Genomic DNA, 27,481 nt, shown 5'->3' on the forward strand with positions numbered 1-27,481 from the left:
GTAATTTTGGGGGGCATGAAAAGTTTTTTTTTTTTTTTTTTGGAAATACCTGCCTTGGCATGAGTGATCATGGGTTGGAAGAAGATATAATAAAGGGAACTTGAATCAGGTAAAGTATGGAAGTTGAAAAAATGGAATTGTGAGAGGATTGGCCTATAGAATAAGTACCAAATTAAGAAGAAGTTGGTGGAACAAAAATAGGATGTTAAGAAGAAAGAACCGTAGAGGATATGAGTAATAATGTTGGAGTGTAAGATGACTGATGGGAAGCAATCAAAGATGCACACGTAGAAGAATTAGTGGAAAGCTAAAATGGAAATGTTGTGTCATAGAAGATGACATGACGAGTTACATACATTCGGCCTAAATCATTATCAAAGCATAAGTAACCTTTGTGAAGAGGGCTATAGCCAAGAAAAATACACTTAGTAAAATGATAACAAAGTTTATATTTAGTGTTGAGGCAAATGTAAGGATAACACAAACAACACTTTGAGATGATGATAGTTTGGAAGTTTGCCATACAAGATTTGGTAAGGAGATTAAAATTGAAGAATATTAGTAAGTAAAAAGTTGATGAGGTAAACAATTGTATTAAAAGCATACAACCAAAATTTTAGTGGTGAAGATGCTTTAGCTAAAAGAGTAAGACTGGTTTCAACTATATGCCTCATCTTGTGTTCAGCTTGGCCATTTTGTTCAAGAGTTTTAGGAGAAGAGAATCTATTTTCAATCACATGTGTGGCAAGATAGGACTTGAAAGCCTCAAGCTCACCTTCATTATTAGATTGCAAAAACTGAATATGACAGTTTAATTGATTTTCAACCAGTGTTTTAAATTTGATAAAAATGGATAAGGCTTGATCTTCAATCCTTTGATATGAACTTCAAACCCATTAGCAAATACTACACTTTCCATTTGTGCATGACATAATATGCAATTGCTTTTGTTTAGCTAGTTTAGTTGGAAGAGTATGATTGAGTGCCTACATTTGTGGAATGGTAACAACATGATGAAGCAAACGTAAGAGTCACTCTAGGTTGTAGATCATAGGACTAAGTTGAGTTTGCCATTAATAAAGCTGAAAATGTTTAAGAGTTGAAAGAAAAAAAAAGGAAAAAAAAATCAGTGTAGCTAAAGACATTCAAGAATTGATCTTTTCTCAAGGGAATTCTTTAAGAGATGGAGTACACTCTGATACCATGAAATAGTGAGAACTGCTTTCCAAGTGTGTTAGATTCCTTAAAGAGCTTGTATTATTTTTTCATTCAATTGACAGTAATCAGAATTCGGTTTTTATACAAATCTAACTACATGTAACTAGGCTACTTTACATTTGTTGTAATTGTTTTGAGTTGGTTAATAGATTATGGTTAAGGAAACTAAACTATGGTGGAGAGAATTGAATCTTGAGCATTGTCTTATTGATATTTTGGTTTTCTATCAAATACTTCATTGACAGTCTTCTTAAAGATTTATCAAAGGAGAGATTTTTCTTTAAACCTGCAATTTTTTTTTTTTTATGATAAAAGGGAATCTAGTAATCTAATAATATTTTTTTGTATATAGGAAAAGTGGGAAAGGTTGCATGTCATTTTACAATGCATTTGTAAATCAATATTTTTCAACTTTGAGTACCTAAAACTACAAACATATTACCTAGAATTTATTCAATAAACTATATATTTTATAAATATATTTTACAAACTATTTTTCCATTCAATTTATTTCAACCAAATTTGATTTTGTTGTGGAGAATACGAAATCGTTAAAAGTCAATGAATCTCATGATTTTCACAATATTTTCAAATTATTTAGATATGAATTGTTTTTATTTATTGTTCTTATACTGTAACCAATTTTCTTTTTCAATAAATGCTTTAAATTTCTCAAAAGCATTAAAGACTTCATATTTTTCTTTAAAAATTATACACTCAAGTTTTTCTACTAAAGTCATCGATAAATAGTACAAAATATTTGTTCTTATCAAAAGAGTTTGGATAACTTGGACTATTCATACATATACATGAATGAGTTTCAAAATCTTCTTTGCTCATATAGTCATTTCCTTCAAAATATTTGTTTTCCAAGTAAGAGTCTTTCACATAATTGATTTAAATGATCTATATAGTTTAATTCCTTCCACCATTTTTTTCTTACTTTCAATCCTTCAAGATTTAAAATTTTCAAAATTGGCATATTGATCTATTATTAAGAGATTTTATGTGAATATCATAGCCCTTTTTTTTTTAAGAGTTGACCAAAACTTAATATGTATTTTTTTTCATGTAAGATACAAAATAAACATGTCAAGTAAATTGATGTCTTTCATTTTAAAAAAAAATCAACATTTTACCTTTGCCTATTATTCAAATTTAACACTGTTATTTTTCAATTCACAAAGTTCCCCAAAGTTGTTTTTAAATCCATACATATGATTGCTTGCTCTAATGTCCATAGAATTTTTCTCCTCGCTTTCTTTTTTATATGCAAACAAGACAATAGGTTCTTTTTCATCTTTGTTTTCAACATAATTGGTTTTTCTTTTCCATACTATTGGAAGCATACATATGCATAATGACCAAAGTTTTGACAATTATAAGAATGAATTTGGCATTTACTATAACTTCCCATTTTGTTTGCCTTGATTTGTGTCATCTCCACATCCTCTTGAGAAATATGAACTTTGAATTTTTCCTTCATTGTTTAATAAATTGAACCACCCTCTACTCTATTTTCTTAGATAGGAAAATGTCCAAAATTATTTTGGCTACTTTCATTACCAAGATTTTGTTCATTCTTCTTTAATATATGTTTTATTTGTAGAACTACCAATTTTTCTTGGTTCTTCCTTTACGGTCTCTCTTCATATGCTTGAAATGATCCCATAAGTTGATAAATGGTCAAAGAATCTAAATCTTTAGGCTTTTCAATGACCATAATAATATAATCAAAATTGAACTTTACTATCAAAGATTTATATATATATATATATATATATATATATATATCACATGAGTATTATTCAAACTTTCATTATTTCTTTTTAATAGATTCAAAATCATCAATAGTACTATTGAAAAATAATTGGAGATTGATTTCAATTCTTTCATATTTAATCTTTCAAATTCCTATAAAAATTTGAATGTGAACTTTTCTTTCCTTATCAAACCCTTTATCTTTATGTGTCTTGTAGTTTTTCTATACTTTGCAATGCTTACCCTTGAAATCTTCTCCATTGTGCCTTCATTCTTTGTCTAATATATACAACTAAAAATTTTGTTGTTTTTTTTCCTTATATTATTCAAAAAAAATCCCTTTTATTTTAGGATAGACTAATTTCATCTTGAGGCTCCTTATAACCATATAATCTTTCTGTATAGCTTCTCATGCATTTATAAACCTAGAAAAATCTTCATCTTGATACTCCAATCATTGTAATTATCTTTTTTGAGTTGAAAGACTTGAAATAGAAACATCCCCACTTGTTATCCTTTTTATGGTTCTAATGTCAATTTGTTGGAATAATAAGGTTAAAAACACACAACAATTACATAACTAATGGATAAATATTGAGAAAAATTATTGTCTTCAATCGTCATTATTCAACAATTACACAATGCTTCTTATTTATATGTACTTGTACACATAAAACTTCTAATTACAAAAATTTAGAAATCTTTTAAGACTATTACTTAAACATCGAAACTAGTATATATTCCATTCAAACTTATATAGAGAGAGAGAGAGAGATAAAAAGAAAGAAAAAGGAAAGTCCTAATTGACTTTAGAATTCAAAATCAAATTCTAATTTTTAGTAACTAGTTTTCACATTCAAGTTTACTTTCCGAGACATATTTGGAGATAAAGTAATTAAATAATGATTTAATGTAGCTTATAGTCTGTTAAATTACTAATTATTTTGGAATTCATAGAAAAGGACTCGCTCATAGAGCATGCAGAGTAGTAGATGCTGTTGTTTGATTCAAGAGCCTCCTGGTAGCCATGCCATACTGGGATTGGAATTGTTACAGAATCATCTGAGAGTACCTCCACCACATAACTCATCGTTGGCCGATCTTGTGTGGACTCTTGACAGCACAATAACCCAATTGTAATACATTTTAAGGCAACATCTCGAGGGAAAGAACTAATAGTCTCGTCTACTAACTCTGTAAGCCTCCCTTCTTTTTCTAGTCTCCTTGCCTGCCACACAAGATCAATATTGTAACACATTAACGATCTATTGATGCAAAAGACTGGGCTGTTTATCGACAATGTGGTCTGTAACAAATCATGAATAGAATAGATGTTGGGAACATGATTTCTGAAATTAGACAAGAAAAGTGAGGTTCGTTTCAGACTGGAAATGATTAAGGTTGAACCCAAATCACTCCATTACATATAGCACAGCCCAGAGTGGACTTGCACCATGTTCTAAGCACCATTTCTCTTTTCTTGTGATCTTCAAATATGTATTTTTCTCTTTTGAACCATGCAATCTCATCTCTACATGAACTCTCCAATGGAATATTTTTGTATCTGGTAGCAATGCATTCTCATCTTTTCACAAGAGAAAATCAAATAGGCCTGCCAAGTTTCATTTTTCTGAGAAAATTAAGATGGCGTGCAAGAATCCCCATTGATTGCCTATCAGTGGGGCAATGTTGGTAACTCTATATGGAGGTCTATAAGGAGCTGAATTTTATCTGTCTATACACAATGAGAAAGAGTGGGTTTTAGGCCTCTCTCCAATATTTCTGTATTCCACTTGTACTTCCATAAAATTTGTATCACCGATTTAGATTGGATTTTGTTTTTTTTTTTTTTCTTTTTTTTTTTTTGGGTGGACATCTAAAATGAAGACATAGGCACATTGTTTCTTTACTTACAAGTTTCAGGAGGTCTGGATTTTGCTCGTCAAATCGCAAATCGTAGTTCTTTCTTCCACTTATGATCTCCAATGTCAACACCCCAAAGCTGAAAACGTCCATCTTGGCAGACATGACGCCTCTGAGTGCATATTCAGGAGCCATATAGCCACTGTAGAGCGTAGGAGTTTATATGCAAATAATATAAGGATGAATATTAACTCTTGCCAAACAATCTTAGTACTCACAATGTTCCTGCAATACAACGAGTTTGGTGGTGGCTTTGTTCATCTTCGACTAGCTTGGCCAAACCAAAATCTGATATTTTCGGGTTCATCTCTTTGTCGAGTAGGATATTGCTTGCTTTGATGTCTCCATGTATGATTCTATATTGTGAGTCTTCATGAAGATAGAAGAGTCCCCTGGCCACACCCAGAATGATGTTGTAACGCTTTGGCCAGTCTAGCAATGAACTCTTGCTCTTGTCTACATTAAAATACATTAAAAAAACAAAACAGATGAACACATGATAAGTATATTGATTAATTTGCTGGATTCATCCAACAATGGAAGATTACCCAACTATTGTTTTTGTATCTCTACTGTCTTAAAATTAGTACATTTGCAGAAGGGAAATTAAGTCAAAGATACTTGGGATACAAAAATATAAAAATCACAAAAAGAACCATTACTCAACCAATAAACAATTCAGTCTCTTAACAACTTGCATCAAGAATATCCTACATATCCAATATAAGAACAGGTTAAGCAATTGGACTAGACTATTGCAACTAATTGACTCAATGCCCTAGTGGTGCAACTAGGTTGAATAACTATAAAGAATGAAACTCTAGAATGTTAAGAAAGCCAATCCCAGTTTAGAATTCACTTATATAATTTTCATAATTAACTCAGTTTCTATAAAGTCAAAATGAGCAGTTTTGAATAATTTAACATGCATCATCAACATATCTTCAATCTGTATTACGTATTAGATCAACAAATTAAGGTGATCAAGAAAATAAATAAATTTTAATTGATGAAAGATAGAACGAGCAACGTGTCAGTGCATTGCACATGGCGCACCCTGCAACATTACCAAAGAGAAAGTAGTCCAGACTCTTGTTATGCAGGTACTCATAGACCAACATCCTATGCTCTCCTTCTACACAACATCCAAACAGTTGAATCAGATTTCTGTGTTGTAGCTTCAATAACAGTCTGACTTCATTTGAAAACCCTTTGCTCCCATGTGTAGAACCAGGTGCCAGCTTCTTCACTGCTATTTCTTCACCATTCGCCAGTATACCCTGAAGAGATATCAAATTACTCATATGATAAAGCAGAAGCAGAAGTTCCAAAGTCCTTCCTTGCAGAGTAAAGAGACCTGAGCAATATCTCTTTGTTCAAAATGAAAAATATAAACTGTTTATGAATTATTAAAAGAAACGACTAGAGAACATATGTTGATGAATATGGTTTATGAAACCTGTTTTTGCTTGAACAACTTAAAAGCCATTTTCAAGTGTCCAAATAATCTAATTTTTTTTAGTATGAATAAAGTAAAACCACAGAATCATACTGATTCTTTTCTCAAGCAAATGGATGTGGACCTATACCTAAATTTTACAAGTAACAAAATTTGAGTGCTAAATGAAAATTTGGGAGGCAAATCCACTGGCTAAGGATATATAATACCTTATAAACAGAGCCAAATCCACCAGTACCAATCTGATTTTCCAAAGAAAAACCATCAGTGGCAGAAACCAAAACGCCCAAATCATATATGAATGATCCCATCCCAACATCCTCGCTCAAGATCTCCTCACAGTCTTTTGCCTCAATTCCAGAGCTTCCCTTCACCCCTTTGTCTCTTTTCCTCCACTGAATAACAACACACAGCCCCACTACTATCAAAACAACTATTCCAACTGCCAAAATAACGGAAATTTTGATAACTAAACCGCCACCTCCACCACCCTTATCTGCAGCAACCACCACTGGTTCTGTAGCAGGTGGTGAAACGAGAATAAATGAACTCGGTGCTGGTGTCTGAATGACATTGGTATTAATATAAGGGGCATTGAACCAGTCAGCATGCACAGGGTCCATATTGAACTGTAGATCGCATGTTGGTGTGGCAATCCAACCTGCCCACTGCCCTAAACAGCAAGAGTCTATAGAAGCTATTGCCGTCAATAGGCATCTCTTACAACTATCACCATCAATGTCACGGGTGCACTCAACATAGCCATAGAGGGTCTGGTTTTCTGGTACTGCTGTCCTCCCAACTGCATATCTCTTCTCTGATACACCAGCAGTGGACGACAGATTCTGCATTAACATCTTAACCTTTGCATCATAGACATCAGGATCAGGTGCTCTGCGGACATCATACAACCTAAAGGCAATTTGGTCGTCGGTTATGTTTACAAAGTTATCACTTGAATAACGGAGGAAGCAGAGGGTATACCAGACTTGAGCCGCTGTTTGGTCGGGACAAACACTGCGAATACCTGATGAGGCTGCATCCACACATTGTTGGCAGTCTGATGGGGCTATGGTAGCACGACAGAGGGCAAGGGCTGTGACTTGCACCCTGTGGTTGCCTGTGGTAGTGGTGGAGAAACCAGTCGAAGCAGTTGTATTGCGAAGAGCTTGGAGTGCCCAGCCAAGATTGTCAGAGAAGCTTGAGTTAGAGGTGTAGTAGTCGGTATCACCGCAGAGATATTGTCTAGGGTTTTCATATGATAATGAAAGGTGGGGATATAGGAAGATGAGGGAATACAAGAGTGGAAACAACATTATTGTTATGTATACAACTGTAGAGTAGCTAAAGAGCTGAAGAAGGAAGAAGACGATGAGAACGAGGACGGGCAAGATACTTATACCGAGTCTGAGTCAGTGGACCTGACCTATTTTGCTCAACGTTTCCTCCTATATCAGACAAATGGATCCCAATCCCTGTTCACACCATTCAAATAAAAGGCAAGAGCAGGGGAGGAGGCCAGGAATCTTTTTCACTTCCAAGTAAGGAAAAATGATATCCATCCTTTTAAATACTTCTTCCATTCATTTTGGTGCATGTATCATTACTGTTGTCCAAATATTTAAATTTCATCTGGGTCTGCAAGAAACCTACTAGGGAATATTTTTTTACAATATGAAATTAAGAACCAAAAAACAATAAATTGATGATTTAAGGATGACGATGTATTCCAGACTTCCAAATTCCTGGTTTCCACTGTGATTTGGTCATTAAGGGTAATTAGCGTTGGAGGCTGCTGATGGGAAAAAAAATATGTATATAATTGTGTGAGAGTGAGAAAGACTAATGATTGCAGACAAGGGACCAACGACCAGGTATGGAAGACTGGAGAAAGGGAGTCATCGGTTTGATTTTTCTCCTAGCTGGCCCAGTTGTTTATTTCAAAGTGCAGTTTAGAACAACTTTCAACATTTGAATAAGGAAAAGAAAATATATAGATGAATTGACTGATTCAAAGGGCATATTACAGTCAGTCTGGTCACCTACATTGTTAATGAAATTATTGATGCAGAATAACAGGGTGTGTGACTTCAAATGGATACACTGAGGTCTATCTGTGCGTGTTAGGCATTCGTGAACCTGTTTTCTTCGGTCAAAAAGCAGCCAATACAAGGGAAAAAAATGGGGAAAATCAAGTAAAGTATGACTTCTGGAAGATTAATCGCCTTCGTAAATGAAGTGAGAGTTTTGACCGAATTGAAGGAAATAAAATAAAATGCAACGGCCGGGGACCGGCTCCAACTATTAGGATTTGCTAATATGAGAGTTCATCTACCAACCATCAATATCTATTTCTGTACATGTATACAATATTTTAGTATATATAAATATTGAAAGATTATAAATGTATTTCCATGCTATTTTCTATCAAAATTGCTTCATCAATAAATTTTTCTTTTCTTTGTAGAGGGGAGAAGTCGTGTGTTATGGTTCAGTGTTGATAGTATCATCGATTTAAGAATAAAACAACAAAATTTAAACCAATTTAGTCGTTGCGACTCTTAGTTCTTGAACTAGTCTCCATAGGGAACTTACGATTTACAGTACCAGAGGTATGAATCTTGGGTGTGAGTGTAGGAGAAGAAACATATTTTTGGTTTTTTTTTTGGGTGGGGAGGGAGGGAACCTAAAAAACTGAAAAGCAAAGAACACAAGATTCCAGAAAGGAAAGTCACGAAAATTCCCTCTCTCAAGCTTAACTTGTCATTAGACTTTTTCCCTTACTCTTTGAATTTGTTCATCCTCAAATCTTACAATCCTTTTATCACTTTACCTCAAGTCTCTCCAAGGAACCCCTATTGTTGTACTGGTGAAATCAATTACAATTCAAAAATGGTTGAAGGAATAGAATAGGTGTGGCTCTTTAAATCATGCAATATGCTCACACTATAAGGGGAGGAAGATATGGCGGCGGCCAGCAGCCGCAGCTATGGAGGATAATTAGTGCACAAATGAAGGATATAGCCACGGCCATTGTATCGCCCCCCCCCCCCCCCCCCCCCCCGCACACTATGGGTTGAAGTAAAGCTTGCAATATAGCCACCGTATTCTACTGGCTTCCACGAAAAGACATATACAGAAGCAGAGCATTTAGTGGTGGTCAAAAATTGACCGCAGCAAAATTGAAGGTGAAGTAGTAACAATTGAAGAAGCTAGTGATTCCCCTCTTCCCAGATTCAGTCTCTGGATTAAATTTGTCGGCTCCAAAGGCCAAGTTACATGGTCTGATCCCACCAGCTCCAATTACCAGGAGTTCAAATCCACTCAGCAGAAAAGCCATTTGCCCTGCATGTTCCAGTGTCCAATGTTCCACAGTGGGAAGGATGCAGCTTCTGTACCACGGCTTTTAGTGTTATTACCAGCATCCCCTTTAAAAGAAAAAGTGAAAAGCCATAGAGTTGGATGTTAGCATAAGTTCAGAGCCATAAGTTCTTGCAGATGAAGGCTTGATTTATTCTAGAAAACTCATATGTCAGTTATACCATAACAGAATGGTTTGTGAAGTTGGACAGTACAAAAGAAAATCAGCTGGATTCTCAAATAAGTCTGGTTAAGCTCTCACCATCCTTGTTTGCTGGTATATATAACAATTATTACATTGAAGTGTGAAGATGAGAAGTATTACAAGTACCAGAAATGAAGATATGGAAGCAAAACCCAGTGTGTTGTAGCGACCATAGTGTCACAGAGGAGAGCTCCTAGCAATGTAGCAAAATTGGTGCTGCCATTGAAGAGGTTGACAAGAGTTGTAGCAGTGATGCTCTTCATGTTGAAGACAGTAGTGAGATAGACCAAGAGGTTGGTTGAGGTGCCAATTGTTCCCAGCTTCTCGAATGTCTTGTTACCTAACAAATTATTAGAAACAGGAAAATTGAGATGATTCACTCAGAATTAATGATCGAAAGTGTTTACAAGCTGACAAAGAAAGAAATAAAAATAAAGGGGCAGAATATGATGAATGACATTACTCTTAAAAATATGTAAATAAATAAATATTCAAACGAATAGTTGGGAAGATAGAGAGGATGTTAATAGAAACTCCAAGGACAGAAGGATCTGAAACAGCAGAGCATTTGAGAATCGAACAACAGATAATATGCAAATATCTTAGGACATTATACGTCTTTGAATCGCAGAATAAATTAACTCTAGACTCAAATTTAAGATTTTAGGGAAAAGAAACAAAAAAAAAAATTGCCAAACAAGATTATAACGATGCTGAAGCAACAAATGATTTGTCATAAGGAAGAAATTTGGATGAGTTGTGAGTGTTTCATATGACTCACATGTAGACAGAGCTTTGGAACTGAGGCAACACCATCCATTTGATTTTGTTCAATTTGGCAGAGAGACGAAGAATTCCCGCACTCTCACATTGACAGTACTGACGTTGCTGATTGTGTTTCACTGTTTTTGTCAGTGAGCCCTCAAAAGTGTTCAGAAATCTGCAAAACGATATGGTCGTTGTTTTGGTATGTTGGGAATGGTGGTATAGAAATGCTAATGGTCATCCTGTACATGTTTCCAATTAGCACCAGAGATGCTAATAGTCACCAGGCCTTCCTGAAACAGAAAGATTTACCTTTAATTTCCTCCAAAATTGAATGTTGAATGAGCCTGCCAGCTTCAGATTTGGACCCCTAAAAGCAATTGACACCTAGGAAGTTTTGATCATCTTATAGCCAGTACCCAAATCCACCATAAGCAGAATTATTGATATCCATCAGTTTCCTCGCCATTAAAACAGAGGACACCCCTTAACTGGAATCTTTAATTTATAGCTGTTGGGTCACAATGGCCATACATAGAACAGTTTTATCAGCACCCAACAAAACATCTCAGAGGAAAAAGACATGTATTCATATATTCTCATGTGTATCTTCAGGAAGTTCTTAGGGTAAAGGTTAAGTCATTGTCCTTATATCCCTTAAGGCCACTTGTAGTTGGCCGGATATAGCATGAGCGAAACTAAGGCAACACCATCTGTTTGATGTTGTTGATTACATTCTCAAATCTAAAGATGCTAATTGTGTGTTTCACAATTTTTGTCAGGAGTCCTCCAAACTGTTAAGAAATCTACACAACGTTGCGATATGGTCATTGTTTTAGTATGTTGGGAATGGTGACACAGAAATGCAAATGGTCATCCTATGCATGTTTCCAGTTAGCTCCAGAAATGCTAATGGTCACCTGGGCTTTCTAAAAGAGACCAATCTGCCTTTTATTTCCTCCAAAATTGAATGTTGAATAAGCCTAGCAACTTCAGATTTGGACCCCTAATAGCAATTGACACCTAGGAAGTTTTGATCATCTTATAATCAGTACCCAAATCAAAGGACAACTTACACTCAACTGCTTTAAAATGATGACTAGGCTGGGGTTCAAAACAACAAGACTATCCTTATCAACATATTCTATAACATCTGTTTGTGCACTGTTAGGAACAGAAAAAAGACAATAGACAAAGAAAATACAACAATAATTTTCCCAAAAAGCCAAAAGGAAGAGAAAACAACATTCTTACTACAACTGTGGAGCATAGTGAATTCAAATGTGGATGAATCTTATAATTGAAAAACATTCAATTCCACAATCAAGAAGGAAGGTGGTGGATCCCCATTCAATTCTTTTTATTCTTTTCCTAGAAGAGAAAGATAGTATTCTTATTCTTACAATCAAATTAACCTACCATCATAACAATTTTACTACTTTTTGTCTAAGCCATTAATGTTAAGATATTCCTTCTCCTGATTAATTACATTAAAAGAAATGTATAAGCAAGCATGGAACTAGGATATGTCAAAAGAATTATCAAAACATGCAATAGGTAGTCCTTCCAAATAACCTAAAACCTAAAACCAAGAGCAAGTCAATATCCACACATCAACTAACTCCTCTAATTGCTACAAATCAAAACAGATGTTGGATATAAACTCCTCCTGGCATTTATCAGAATGTGTTTTTATTAGAAAATTGGGAAGGGAGTAAAATAAGAACATGATTAATCCAAGCATAGCAGCAGTCAAAACCGGAGAAGAGTCATGCCAAGAGTTTCTTTGATAAGTCATGATAATGGTTAAGAATGAGTGACCGAGAGAGTTTCATGTATGGATGGCAATGGGACAAGTTTGGGATAAATCATTCTCATCCCAATCCTATTTTGCTTATTTATATCTATTTCTTCCCTTATCTTAAAAATAAATAAAATTACAGGGTGGAGTGGGTGTAGAAAATTCTCATACCCGCCCCAGCTCGACTCCTTTATTTTTATTTTTATTTTTTTTTCAGTTTTTTATTTTACAAATAAAGAAATATTATAAATATTTATAATTTATTTTTATGAAAAGTAATATTTTATTTATTTTTAAAATTTTAAAAAATGAAAAAGAAAATCAATTAAAATAATTTTTTATTTAAAACTGTATATAATCAGGATGAAGCCAGATGGGACAAAGTTATTCCCAGGTTTTTAAAAAATTCACAAACCCGTCACAAACTCGTTTATCTTTATCTTAAATCCCTTCTATTAGGGACAGGATAGGCAGTATCCAAAAAAACTCGTCCTATTATCATTCATAGATTTATGGGCCAATCATGTAATGATCTTTAGAATAAAAGAAGAAAAAAAAAATCAAATGGGGAAGATAATGATCATGGTAAATATTAACCACGTGAATTACAAAATTTAAAGACCTTTTATCGAAATGTTATTTTTGGGTTTCTAAGGAACTCACTAATTCATTCAATACCATGGTAGTAAGAACTTTTGATTTTTTTTTTAATGATTGTCACCTTATACCAGAACCACATGGTTAGGTTTAAAGAATTTTCCCCTTAACTTATGATCTTTAAAATATTTTCATTATCTACTTCCATTGGATTGACAAAAGCCAATATCCATGAAAAATAGTAAAAAAAAAAAAAAAAACCTTTTTTTGTCCATCGAAAAAAGCTCAATTTGTTTTCTTCAAGTTAATGGTCGAACTTTTTCATCTTTTTACTCCTTTGCATGTGTTGATGTGATTGTGTGATTGTTTCTTACACCCTTTTTTGTAGCCACATCTGCAACCTTCTTAAAAGTACGTGGTTCTATTGACTAATGGATATGAAAAGACAAAGCCTTTATACATATGCATACATAAAGCCAAATTATAGTAAAAATCAAATCTTAATAATTTATTCAAACAACTTAATCAATTATATAATAGGAGACTATCCTAACAAAATAATTCTACTCAATTAAAAAATAACATTTTTTTATTTAATTAGTATTCTTCGATCATGTTTGATATGCAAGAATGAGGAATGGGAACGGATTTTTCATTCTTTTTATCATCAATTCTCATGTTTGGAGAACTCAAATGACAATGGGGATGGAATTAAAAAAAAATCGAGGGGAAATAAAATCTCACTTATAAATGGGATTTTAAGTCATCTTTAATAAAAAGTATTTTCATTCTCTTAGTGTAAGTTATTTATATAAAAATAAAAAATAAAAATAAAAAAACCTTTTCAAAAATGAAAAAAAATCATAAACTTGTTTAAATGAATTGTTTTTAAAAATAATTTTTTATTTTGATTATAGAAAAATTTTAAATTAAATTTATATAATGTAAACTAAATTTAATTCAAGTCTTATTAAAAATTTAAAAAAAATTGCAATTAAAAATAAATAAATAGTTTTAAATAAAATGTGAATATTAATATTATAATAAAATAATAAATTATATTTTTTATAAATATTTTTAAAATGTGAATATTAAAATCCTCATAAAAGTATGATTGATTTATTTTGTTAAAAATAAATAATAATAATCCTAAGTTAAAATTTTCTAATACTATTTTATTTTAAATGAATTTAAAAACAAATAAAGTTTAATTATTTAATATATAAATAAGTCAAATTTTTTATTACATGTACATATTTACTACTCAATTATGAATAGAGTGTTCTAAAATTTTTTTTATTTAATCTGTAATTAATTAATTTTTTTAATTTTAAATTATTCTTAAAAATTATAAGATTCATTAAAGAATTTAAAGCATTAATTATCTCTTTTTTAATTTAGAATATATTTATTTAATGAAAAATTTTAGAAAATACAATTATGTGTGTAAGAGAAATAGTAAATCATGACTCAAATGTATTAGTTTTAGTTTGTTATTTTTTGTAGTTATTATATATATTGTTTGAGTTTCAAATTATTTTTAAAAATTATTAAACTCATTAATAAATTAAATACAAAGTCTCGATTGACTTGAAATTCATCTTTTTAGTAATATATATAGATATATATATATATACACACGTTTCTATAAAAATAAAAAAGTAATCAAAAGAAACCAATTTTGTATTTATCGGGTCATTATTTGAGTTTTAAATTATTTTTAAAAATTATTAGACTAGTTTACAAGTCCAACGCATTAAGTTTTACTTAATTTAAAATCTATGTATCTAGTAAAAAAAATCATAAAATTATGATTATATTTAATAAAAAAATTTAAAAAAAAAATAGTAAAGTCATTCAAAATAAATTTGGGTTTGTGACTTTCTAATGTTAATTTGATTGATTTTAAATTTCATAATTTTAAAATTCTAATTAAATTGGTTTTTAAGTTTCAAATTATTTTTAAAAATTAATAAAGTTTTTGTATTTAGTGTTTATTGATCTGAAATCTATTTATTTAATAAGAAAAGTTTAAAGAAATTAAAAGAAATTCAGAAAAATATAAGTATAATTCAAAGAAAGATAATATATAAAATTTGTTATATTAGTATTAGGCGGTGGAGAGAAAATGAAAGAAAAAAGTATTGTATGATAAGACTTTTGAAGAGAGATGATCCTTAGAGAAGAAAAACCTTACATATTCTCTGTTTAGTTTACAGTTATACTATTCTACTCAACTGCTTTTCAGTACAATAGACTCACAACCTAACTACATCGTTTTGACACTAACAAGAAGTTGACTATTACTAGGAGAATTGTGTTTTGGGCCAGTTGGGCCCAAAAATTAACATTTGGTCCATATATCATGTATATTTAAGCCCAAAACCCAAACAAAGTATGAAAATTAAAATGAAGGATATTGTCTTTCATTAATCCTTAAAATACCCTTAGCCCTTACATAGGTACAAGTGAGTGTGAATTTTAATTTTTTATGTTTTTTTTTCCTTTTTCTATTCCATATTAAGTATTACTCATTTCTAACTTTTTCTTTTCTTTTTCTTTCAATCTATATTTCTATTTTATGTCAAATAAAAAAGTAATAATGTTTTTTGTTTTCATTTTTAAAGATATTGAATCTTTTTGCTCTTATTATAAGCAATGATAAAAATTTTGGGATTTTTCATCCAAGTATTTTTTATCTTTTTGTATTTATCTTTTAGTTTAATTTTCATTTTTTATTTTAAATTTATATTACCCTTTCATTTATATTTTTCTCTTATTTTTAATTATTTTTTGTATTTTCTACATTAACCATATTTTAAAAATTGACTATCACTTTCACTTTATTATATATATATCCTTTTAGCTTTTTAATTTTTAATGTTTTTATTTTAAAATTTTTAAAAAGATAAATTTATTGAAAAAAATAACTAAGATATGAAGTTCTAATATTATATTAGTAATTTTTCTTATGTAGATAGACTAATGCAAAGTATTTTGACTCACGACAAAAAAATTGTCAATACAATTTTTTAGTTAAACTTTAGAAATTAAATTTCAAATAAAATATATTATATAAAATTTTATCTAAAAATTATTGAAAGTGGTATTTAATTTTTTTTTTTTTATTGACTTTCAAACTTATCTAATTTTTTACTTGAAAGGTAATAGAAGAACATGTTTACAAAAAAAAAAATTAGTTTTTCATTTTTTAAATAAATGAGTATAAATATATTAAAAGAATTAAAGATAATCTTAGTAAAAAATTTGATAAATATGATTATAATTTTAAATATAGATTCATTTGGATAAAATTTCAGAAAAAAAAAAAAAATTTGATGATGAAATTTAAAAATAAAATTTGAAACAATTCTTGAGTGGGAGAATTTGAGTTGGGAAAAAATCTTTAAGTGGAAAAAAATGAGAAAGTTTTTCAAAATCACTTGAAATCCTTAACAAAAAGTAGTCTTGTACACCCTTGTACAATTAGTAAATTTGTCTTGTACAGTTAGTGTAATACCCTTATATAATAACTCGAATTGCATACATCATCTCATGAATATCTAACAATAAGTCAGTTAATCATGTTTGCATTGGTTTGGTTTTAAAAAAGATGAAAAATTGTTGTATAATTTTGTTTTATAATCATCATAAGTGAAGTACCTATTCAAATGATCATATACAAGTTAGATAAAATGCATGAGATGAATGTATGTTTAACCAATATGTGTAAGGAATGTCATTTATCCTCGATTAAGGGAAATAAATAAACAAGTTTTTCAGAATCACTTAAAATCTTTCACAAATAATAGTCTTGCTCATCCTTGTACAGTTAATATATTTGTCATGTACACTTAGTGTAAATACCTTGTACAATGACTCAAATTCCATATACCTCCTACTCAATGTGTAACCATAGATAAGTTAACCATGTTTTCATTGGTTTGTTTCAAAAAATAGTGGAAGATGGAAAAACAAAATTTTTTCTCAAACATCATTAGTGGGATAAGTATTCGAATTTTCATGTGCGAGTTAAATAAAGTGCATAAAATGAGTGTGTAATAGAGGAATGTGTACCTTAAGAGTGTGCAATCCTTATATGACAAGACAAAAAAAAAATTGTCCAAAATTGATTAAAATCTTTCACAAATGATAACCTTGTATACCCCTTGTATAGTTAGAACATTTGTCTTATACAGTTAGAACATTTACCTTGTCCAATTGAACATTTACCTTGTACAATTAATATAACACCCTTGTACAATGGTGTAAATTTCATTCATATGCATACATTATGTGCCACATATAATGTGTGAACCATGTTTCCAATGGTTTGATTTAAAAAATGATATAAAATGTAAAAACAAAATTTTTCTCTAAACATCATTATTAAGGTAAGTATTTGAATTGTTATATTGGGTTAAATAAAGTACATGAAATAAAAGAATTTGTGGTAGGAGAACGTATAATCCTTAGATGACAAAAAAAAAAAAAAAGTTGTTCAAAATATACAGTTTTGTACACCCCTTGTATAATTAGTGTAATAACCTTGTATAATGGTATAAATTTCATTATGTTCTTTTTTATTTTTTTTTTATTTTTTTCTTATTTGTTCATTTTAAAAAAAAATAGATAAAAATAAATTTTACTTGTTTTTTTTAAAATTATTCTCTATTTAATTTTATTTTTTAAAATTATTCTTAAAGAACAACAACCAAACATTATTATAAACTTTTAAAAATGATTTCTTTTTTTTAAATTACATAACAAAATAAGCTTTTATCATTTATCAATTAAAAAAAAAAGTCTTAAAAATATTTTTTAAATGAAAATAAAAAAATTTATTGTAAACCATATTTACAGGTATTATAATCATTTTATTTCTTTTCCGGATCATTTTTATTGTTACCTAACATTGAAATGGAAATAAATAATCACTGGAACATCATAATAATCCTGATGCAAATATATAAATGAAAGAATTAGAATTAATAAATTTACTAAATTTATTATTATTTAAAGAAAAATAGAAATAAAAACATAATATTCATTTTTGTTTTCCATTCTCATGTAAGAAACATGTCGTTCATGTTTTCTTTTCAAAAGAAGGGAGGAATGTTGGAGAAAAATCTTCTCCTCACTTTGCACCCATAAGAATGAATGTCACAAGCAAAATCAACGAAGTATTGGGTGAACATCCAAAAGGCATGGCATGAATTGCAGTACTGGTATAAACAACTTATAAAATTGTAATGATGCAGGTGTTGTGTGAGGACGGTGCTGTTAAATCTTGCAATAGGGCCCATGAAAATCTTTCACGAAGACTCTTTAGGAGAGCCAAATCAACCAGCCTAGCACGTCCTTTGTGTAGCTTCCTTCACCAGTCAATCTGCAAAAGAAAAGGCTCTAGTTTGTTGGGGGTCGCCTTCCATTTCGATTCCACTGGAACTTTCAGACCCATAAAGATTTGAGACTTTAATAAGGGTGTTGGAGGTTAATTACCAGAGACATGTTATAGCAGCTTGAACCCAATTATCAGGTGGTGACCCACCCAGTACAGACACTTTGGCAGGGGCCTACCCACTTGAACGCCATAGTTCAAAACCCAATTATTAGAGCCCCACCCCAGACACCCTGAGCATTCCTCTCACTATACTCCATGAGTCCTGCCTGTAACCATTCAAACAAAATATAAATCTAAATACGCCCTGGCTGTCAGAGTTCAGAAGCTGCCTCCAATTACGTACATTCCCTGTTTCCAAGGGCATACACCTTGCCCACATCTGTTGCAGGTCCCAGCATGCCAAAAATCTATTCAACAAACTTGATTCATGTGTTCTTATCAACAATAACTAATGACTCGGGTACCATTTATTTAGTGACAACGAAACATGCATGTATTAGGTATTAATACCAGAAAATTTTCCGTCTTTCCTCTCAAACATGTCAACATGTTATCTATATCATCAATATATTCTCTGATCTTGCTTCCTGAAAACTTGTACCAAAAACAACTTCACATGTTCTTATAGAGCTTGTCTCGGCCTACGTGCCCTCGCGACAACAATATGGGCACCTTCTTTAACCATTTTGGCCCTCAGGAGGAAACCCTAGTGATGAGTGTTGTCCCTTCTCCATTTGGCCCCATGCAGTAAAAAGAATCAAAACTCTCTGTAATGCATGCATGCACCATCTCTGTGCTTCTACCTACCTTAAAAAGAAAAGAGGGTCAATTACAGAAATTCACTACCCATTGCCAATGTGGAAGCTCTCCTTATGCTAATGCCGACCACCAACATGGCCAGCCAGGATGGCGACTTGACACCATGATACGGCCTCCACGTCTCTGTTGCCTTCACTACCTGATTCTTTAAATGTTGCTTTTAGTGTTTTGGCTCACATGGCAAGTGGCAAGAAATGGAAATATAAAAAAGAAAAGGATGTCAGTGGTCCTCTGAGGGGAAGGCCCATACGGCAAATGGACTTTTCGTTGGCCCATTAATTCTGCCATGGAAAAAGGACGGGATAAAAAGGTAGTGGAAAAGCATGGTGCTGCTTTGGGCCAATGTTGGGCCCATTGTCCTTAGTGGATGTGGATCCTACATCCCATGCTGCACAGTTGGGCTAACTTTTAGGCCCACTTTCTTTAATGAGCCCTACCTTCAGTGCTGTCAAGTGATGATATGGAAGAAGAAGAAGAAAGCAGATCCTCAAGAGTTGACATAGAATATGATGGTGGTCTGGGCCAAAATCCGCAACTTTCGGGCATTGCTTCAAAGCTTTATTAGGATGAGGAGAGTAGAGAGCATCAGTGCTTTTCTATACTCAAGCTTCATCACCAAGAAACCCTGTTGCCCATCTACTTGCATGCAAATACAAATTATTAATACTGATATATGGAGACAGAATTAAATGTTCTGATATATATAGAGACAATCCCAAGTTGTTATCTCACTTTGGAATCATTTCCTTTTCTTTTTCTTTTTCTTTTTCTTTATTTTTATTTTATTTTATTTTTTTCACTTTTTGGAGTACATTTTATCTTATTGAAGTATTCAAAATCAACTCTATTCTCCCTTCTGCAAATAAGGACATACAAGTAAGGTTAACAATGGAGTATCATTTTTCACTTCAAAATTTCTAGACTTGCTTGGCAAATGGATGAAAATAGATCTTTTGAAAAAGGTAAATATTTTAAAATTTTAAGTGTTAGATCTTTTGTTATCAAAATAATTCCCACTTTTTGCTGCCAAACAAGGCAATGTAAAAAAAAAAAATTAAAAATATACATTATAGACCATAATAATTTAAGATACTACTTGAATTAATTTTTAAGAAATTATAAACTATTTTTGAATTCAATAACAACTTTATTTGTATGACTAATTTACTCTATACATATTTGGGCTTTAACTTAAAAACAAAAAATAAAATATTATAACTAAATATGTCCCTACAAACTCATTATTATCCATGACAACGGAACAAGTTCAAAACGCGTCTCCATCCCAATGTTGTTTGATTTATTGATATTCATTCTTGTCCCCACCCAAAAAATAAAAATAAAATGAAAGGGGTTGGGAGGGGTAGGGTGACTATAGGAAATTCTAATGACGGTCTTGCCCGGCCCATTTAAAATTTTCAACAATTTTATTTTTTTTTCAATTTTATTATTTTAAAATTTTAAAATTTTATTAAAAATAAATTTAATATATAAATAAAAATATTATAAATATTTATAATTTATTTTTATGAAAAGAAATATTTTATTTGTGTTTAAAAAGTTAAAAAATGAAAGAAAAAAAAGATCAATTAAAATAATTTTATATTTAAAATTATATATAATGAGATAGGGTGGGACAAGAAAAAGTCATATCCGAACTTGCCCCGAATACGTCCTAGGTTTTTAAAAACTTTTAAAATTCATTTATCTTTATCTTAAATCATTTCCTTTAAAGGCGAGACAGGACGTGTATCCGAAAAAACTCATTTCATTATCATCATTACTTATTAATTTATTTAAAAATAAATAAATAAAAGTAAAAAAAAGAAAAAAGAAAACTTTGTAGTAACTGATACATTTGGGCACCCATGACATTCTTAACAATCTCACTAGTAGTGAATGCAATACTATAAAATGCGTCCACCTAGCATCAATTTTTGTGATATTCATTTTGTGAAATTTCAATATTCAAGTCAGGACCAAATGAAGACAGATGATGATTTGGTATTAGATTCAATGGATTCAACAAAGCAGCTCAATCAGTTCATTAGGTGAAACATTCAATTATCCTCTTCTATTTTTCTACTTCTAGTTTCAGTTCGTTAATATCTTTAGGTAAGGTAGTTGGCCACTAACTTTAATTTATGTTTTGGGGCAACCGAGAATGTAAATATTGTTGTAAGAGTTGATTAACCAACACTGATAGAATAACAAAACTTGATTAATTGAAATACCTAGCCAATAGATTCATGATTTTACCCTTTTCTTGGTAGGTTCATTTTAATATAGATAGCATAGATTTTTTTTTATATCAAAGTTTATTTTTGAAATTATAGACTTAGTTGGATTAAGGGTGGGATCCATTTAGGTTTGAGAAATTTTGCGTCCTCGTATTGTTAACTCTTTCGAAAAATATTAAAATAGTCATTTTTAGAACAGAAAAGTAGTGAAGCGTCGAATCAATACCTACCAAACTTTAAATTTAGGTTGTTGAAAATAATTGATAAAATCTAAACCATTAAACAAAATACAAATATATGGAATTATGGTACGAAGTTATAAGATCAAAATATAAATAAATTGAAGTATAATACAATGGGAGAGGACCATCGAACAAAATAATGAAACTTATATATAATTCAAATAAATGGAATTCATACGAAGTAATATGACTTAAAGTTACACATGTTACCATCTTTTTGTCGGATCGAAAAGTTCACTTAGGTATAATAATGGGACCCTTTAGAATATAAAATATTATTTGTTAATAAATAATATGTTATTATCACATTGGGAATGTCTTCTAGCAAACTAAAATCCAAAAATTCTAAGATGTATTAAATAGATATCATATTGAACTCAAACTCTATACCTTGAAATGTACATGGCTAAATATAAACTCTTGAAGGTGAATATATAGAAATGAGATTCATGTAAAAAAAATGAAATTCAGATATTAAAAATAAATTAAGTTATAAAATAATAAGAACATTTCTAAGCATTAAAGGATGAGATTTTTTACCATGTGATGGTTTTTTATTTGTTGACACTATTAATACCATAGAAAAAATTTAATTAGAGTTTTTATACTAATTTTAAATGATTTTATAAAAATATTTTTCATTTAAAAAAGAAAAAAAAACTAAACATAAAAGTATATTGATCTCAACTAAAACAAATTATTTTATACTTAATAAAATTTTTATAATATTAATATAATCTCAAAAATAAAAACTCATCATTTCAAATTGATTGGTTGTTTAGCTAATTAAAATTTTTTACATATTTTGTCATAGGTCCTCTTACCATGAGATTTAATACTCAAGATTAAAATTTGTTTGTAATTTTTTCTCAAATTATTTATTTTTTTCAAAGTTGATATTTATAGCGTTTAAGCTTAGACAAATTACTATTTTGAGTTTAACTAAGATCTGAAAATTCATAGTTATAAAACTCTATAAATATGTGATTTTACATAAGATTTGTAGTAAGGGTGAAAAAAAAGTGAGTTCTCATAAACGTAATAAAAAGAGTGAAGAGAGATATGTAAAAAGTGTATTAGGTTTTGGGAAGAGAGAGTTTGAGTATGTGATCTTGAAATTTATTAGTGAAATCAATCTCTCTTTCCCATAAGTGTAGGTGATAATGATGAATCATGTAAATTTTATCTTCTTTAATCTACTTTATTTTTTGTTGCATTCAGTATCGTGATTTTTGTGAAAAGTGGTATCATAGCCATATTGTACAGATCATGAGAAAAGTACAATTCATTTAAGTCTAGTTCTTAAAATAAAATATATTGTTTTGAATAAGAAATCTTTTGACCTATGAGAAAAGTTACAAAAAAAAAAAAATTATGTATCATAACAAATAGATTACATTTGAAGAAATAATTGTATGAGTTAAAGATGAATAAAAAAAACTAATATTAGGAATCATATAAATAAATTTAATAAATGCATAATTCAATTATTTAGTATAGAGGTTAAGATTGATGGGAAAAAACAAGTTGTTATTTTATCAACATCTCTACCGAAATAATATGAGATATTGGTAACTACACTTTTAGTTGAAAAGACGATCTTGATTGTGGATAAGGTATCAACTGCTTAAGAAAATATTAAGCAACTAAATTGTTCATCTCATATTAAGCAAGATTTTGTAGTGAAATTTAAATCATATTGTGACAAGAGTAAATCACGAGGAAGATATTATAATAGGAGGCACAATGTTCTCAATCATGCTCTTGAAGAGAGATGTAGAGTGTTAAAACTACCATAAAAAGGGTCATATATTGAGGTATTATGAAAAATTGATAACCCCATAAGACTTTACATATAACTAACATTGTTTATTAAAAAATTAATAATGATGATAATAGTTTTTTAATTAGGGAGAATTGTGTTTTGGGCCCAGCTGGGCCCAAAAATTGATAAAAGATCCTTATATGTTTCATATTTAAGCCCAACACCTAAAGAAAGTCTATAAATTGAAAAGAAGGATATGAAACATTTAATTTTCCGAAAATGCCCTTTATTGTCAAAAAGAAAAAGAAAACAACTAACTTCTCACTCTCTTTCATTCTTTTTTTCCTTCTCTCTTTCATCATTCACCTTATCTTTTTCTCTCACATATTAATAGGTGGGACATATAAATTAATTCTTTTCTAGAAAGGTGTTACTATTTTCATCAATTATTTTTCTCCCAAAAACCATGCCTAATAAATTAAATATTGGTAATCAATGGTTGAAAAGGATTATTACTATATTTTTAAAGTAAAATTTTTTTAAAATACCTCATAAAATATTTTTTTTTTAAACTTACAAAATATATAATAAATAATTTTTAAACACCTTAAAAATATTTTTTTTTTTATCCAATATATATATAAATATCTTTAAAGTTGTAGACAATTATTTGAATATTTTCTCTATTTTTTGGACAATACATTGATATTGTTTTAATATATTATTTTGTAATATCATCATCTTTTAACTAATGGTGATAATTAATTTTTAATTGAATAATGTATTATAACTTAATAATTTGAAAAATATTCAAATGCTTTTTTAAATCTAAAATAGATGTGGACTTGACATGATTTAAATTATTAAAGCATGATGTCATTAAGTCAAGCAAATGTATCATATTAAGAGATGTGTATGTAAATTATATCATAATTTTCTCTTTTTTTATTTTTTTTCCTCGTACATGATATCTTTTGTATAAAGTTTTGTAGATGAAAAATAATAAAATCTTTTGTTATGTAAAGAGGTATAACAACACATTAAAATTGAAAAGATAATATAATGGAATACAAATTAGATGAAAATCACTTTAAATAAGGATATAATAGAAAATATATAAATGTAAGAAAAAACAAGTTTAGATGAAATTTAAAATAAAAAATCAAAGAAAATAAATTAAAAGTAATAATATGAAAATCGTAGAATCTTTAAAACTATAATTACAACAAAAAAATTATTTTAAATTAACTTGATAATTTAAATTAATGATTTTTTATAAAAAAAAATTACAAATGTTACAAAGATAATTTTTTATCCTTTTTAATTCTATTTAAATATGATTTTTTTAATATCTGCTAACATTATGTTTATAAAGGTAAAATAGTAAAAATATATATTTCATTCGGTTTACTTGTAATAAACACTTTAAATGTGATTAATTTTAATTTTATTTCCTATGTTTTAATTTTGGTAGAGAAGATCTAAATGACATAGTTTGGTAAAAAAATATTCATAATTTTTCCTTAACAGTTATTATATGTTGTTTATATTGTCTTAAGTTATTTGAAACAATGACATTAATGTGTTATCCATTTATATTAATTTGATTTCACAAAAAAAAAAGGTAATACCTAAATATTATGGTTAATTTTCCTTTATATAGGATGTAAATGTAGTAAGAAAAAATTTTGTTAAAACTACTTAAATGAAATATGCAATTACAAATTTTGGATGATGAAATTTAAAATTTCAAATTAAAACAATTTTTAGGTGAAGGAATGTGTGGGGGAAAAGTGTTCAATCCTTAGGTGACAAGAAAAAAAAAAGTTCAGAATTGATTAAAATCTTGCATAAAAGATAACCTTGTACACCCTTGTATAATTAGTACATTTACCTCATACAGTTAGTACATTGCCTTACACAATGAGTGGAATACCCTTTTATAGTTAGTGTAACACCCTTATATAATAGTGCAAATTTCATAAACAATTTATGGGTAACAAAAAAAATAAAAAAATGATTCAAAATCGACTAAAATCTTTCACAAATGGTAGCTTTGTACACCCTTGTACACTTAGTATATTTCCTTTGTACACTTAGTACATTTCCCTTGTACAATTAGTATAACATCATTGTACAATGGTGCAATATATCCCTCTTAAGTTGTGTGTCCACGTAGATATATTAATCTTATTTCTAATGGTTTGGCTAACAAAATGGTGGATGAATTATGATTAAATTTTTTTTCCCCAAACATTATTACTAAGAAAAGTATCGAAATTTTCATGTGAAAGTTAAATAAATTGCATGACGTAGGTATGCAATCTATGGGTGACAAGGAAAATGAAAAAGTGATTCAAAATCGATTAAATTTTTTTATAGATGGTAGTCTTGTACACCCTTGTACAGTTAGTACATTTTCCTTGTACACTTAGTACATTTCCCTTGTACAGTTAGTGTAATATCATTGTACAATATATCTATCCTAAGTAATATGTCGATATAGGTGTGTTAACCATATTTCTAATGGTTTAACTAATAAAAAGATGGTGAATTAGGGTTAGTTTTTTTTTTTTTTTTCCTAAACATCATCATTGGGGAAAGTATCGGAATTTCCATATGGGAGTTAAATAAAGTGCATGACATGAGTATGCAATTTGTGGGTGACAAGGAAAATAAAGGAGTGGTTCAAAATAGATTGAAATCTTTTATAAATGGTAATTTTATACACTGCTTGTACACTTAATACATTTCCCTTATACAGTTAGTAAATACTCTTGTATAGTGACACAAATTTCATATTCCCGTAGTGCATATATGCCTATATTTGTATTAAACATGATTCTAGTAGTTTGATTAAAAAAATGATGAAAAACTTCAATCCAATTTTTTTATGAACATATTACATTTTGTGAAAAAAAATATACAATTGACCAATTCCTTTATTTAATTGTGAACATATTATATTTTAAAAATAAAAAGAATAATTAATAAATGAAATTTAATTCTTTTTGTTATCTTAGTATTAAACAAGGTCTTCAATTTTCATTTTTAAAAATATTTTTCATTTTTTTAATTAAATGTATTTTCAAAAAGAGACAATATAGAAAATAAAAATAATTTTTAAAAATAAAAAAATAATAAAAACTAGAAAAAATATTTTAAAACCAAACTCAAACATAATCTATATAATTTTTAACTACTTGTTTTTATTTAAAATGAGTAAATATATCATTTAACCCTTTTGTATGAGAAAAAAATCAATCTCTACTATACTATGTATTGATATAATCCATTTCTAAATACGAAAACATTTTAGTTGGATATTTAAAATAAAAACTCTTCATCTATCCTCTTTCTCTCTTTTTCTTTTTTCTCATTTCAATAAATTTTCAATTAATTCAAATCATTAAAAAAATTCCTTAATAAACAAATTTGGAACATTCATATAACTTATTACAAAAATATATGTTCAAAAGATTATTAAACTATGGAAAGAAAAAGATTAAAAAAAAAAACTTTAAACTTTTTATTTTATAATAATAAAAAAATAAACTTTAAAATACTTTTTAGTATAAAAGAAAAAAAATAGTAAATATATTTATTTTAAATAGTGTTTTAATCATTAAATTATTTGCTTGTAAAATGTAAAAAATAATTTTTATTCATTTAAATTAATATTTTTTTCAAAAGTATGTTCCAAAATAATTTTTGAATCATTAATATAATTTTTATTTATTTATAATTTAAAAATAGAAAATAATGTTGATATTTCAATTATTTTTAAAGAAGTTTAAAAAATAATAATAAAAAAAATGATTAAATAAGGGAGAATTTTATGGATGGGGCATGTAAAGAGTGGTGGTATAAAGACAAAATGATGGGTGTAAGTAAAAAGGGGTATTTTTGTCTATTCCAACCT

The 27,481-nt window shown here is 29.4% G+C and overlaps 1 protein-coding gene across 1 annotated transcript; it reads right to left on the bottom strand.

Annotated features, from left to right (window-relative positions):
• Positions 1-3,828: 3,828 nt before the first annotated feature.
• On the bottom strand, positions 3,829-7,818 carry LOC117931087 (cysteine-rich receptor-like protein kinase 29). Its single transcript, XM_034851949.1, has 5 exons — positions 6,571-7,818; positions 5,972-6,182; positions 5,121-5,358; positions 4,894-5,044; positions 3,829-4,207 (listed from the first exon to the last, which is right to left on the bottom strand). Exons 1-5 carry the CDS (start codon positions 7,675-7,677, stop codon positions 3,887-3,889), a joined length of 2,028 nt encoding a protein of 675 aa, XP_034707840.1. The 5' UTR covers positions 7,678-7,818; the 3' UTR covers positions 3,829-3,886.
• Between the last annotated feature and the right edge of the window lie 19,663 nt (positions 7,819-27,481).

Source organism: Vitis riparia, chromosome 14, assembly GCF_004353265.1.
Source record: "Vitis riparia cultivar Riparia Gloire de Montpellier isolate 1030 chromosome 14, EGFV_Vit.rip_1.0, whole genome shotgun sequence".
Taxonomy (NCBI): domain Eukaryota; kingdom Viridiplantae; phylum Streptophyta; class Magnoliopsida; order Vitales; family Vitaceae; genus Vitis; species Vitis riparia.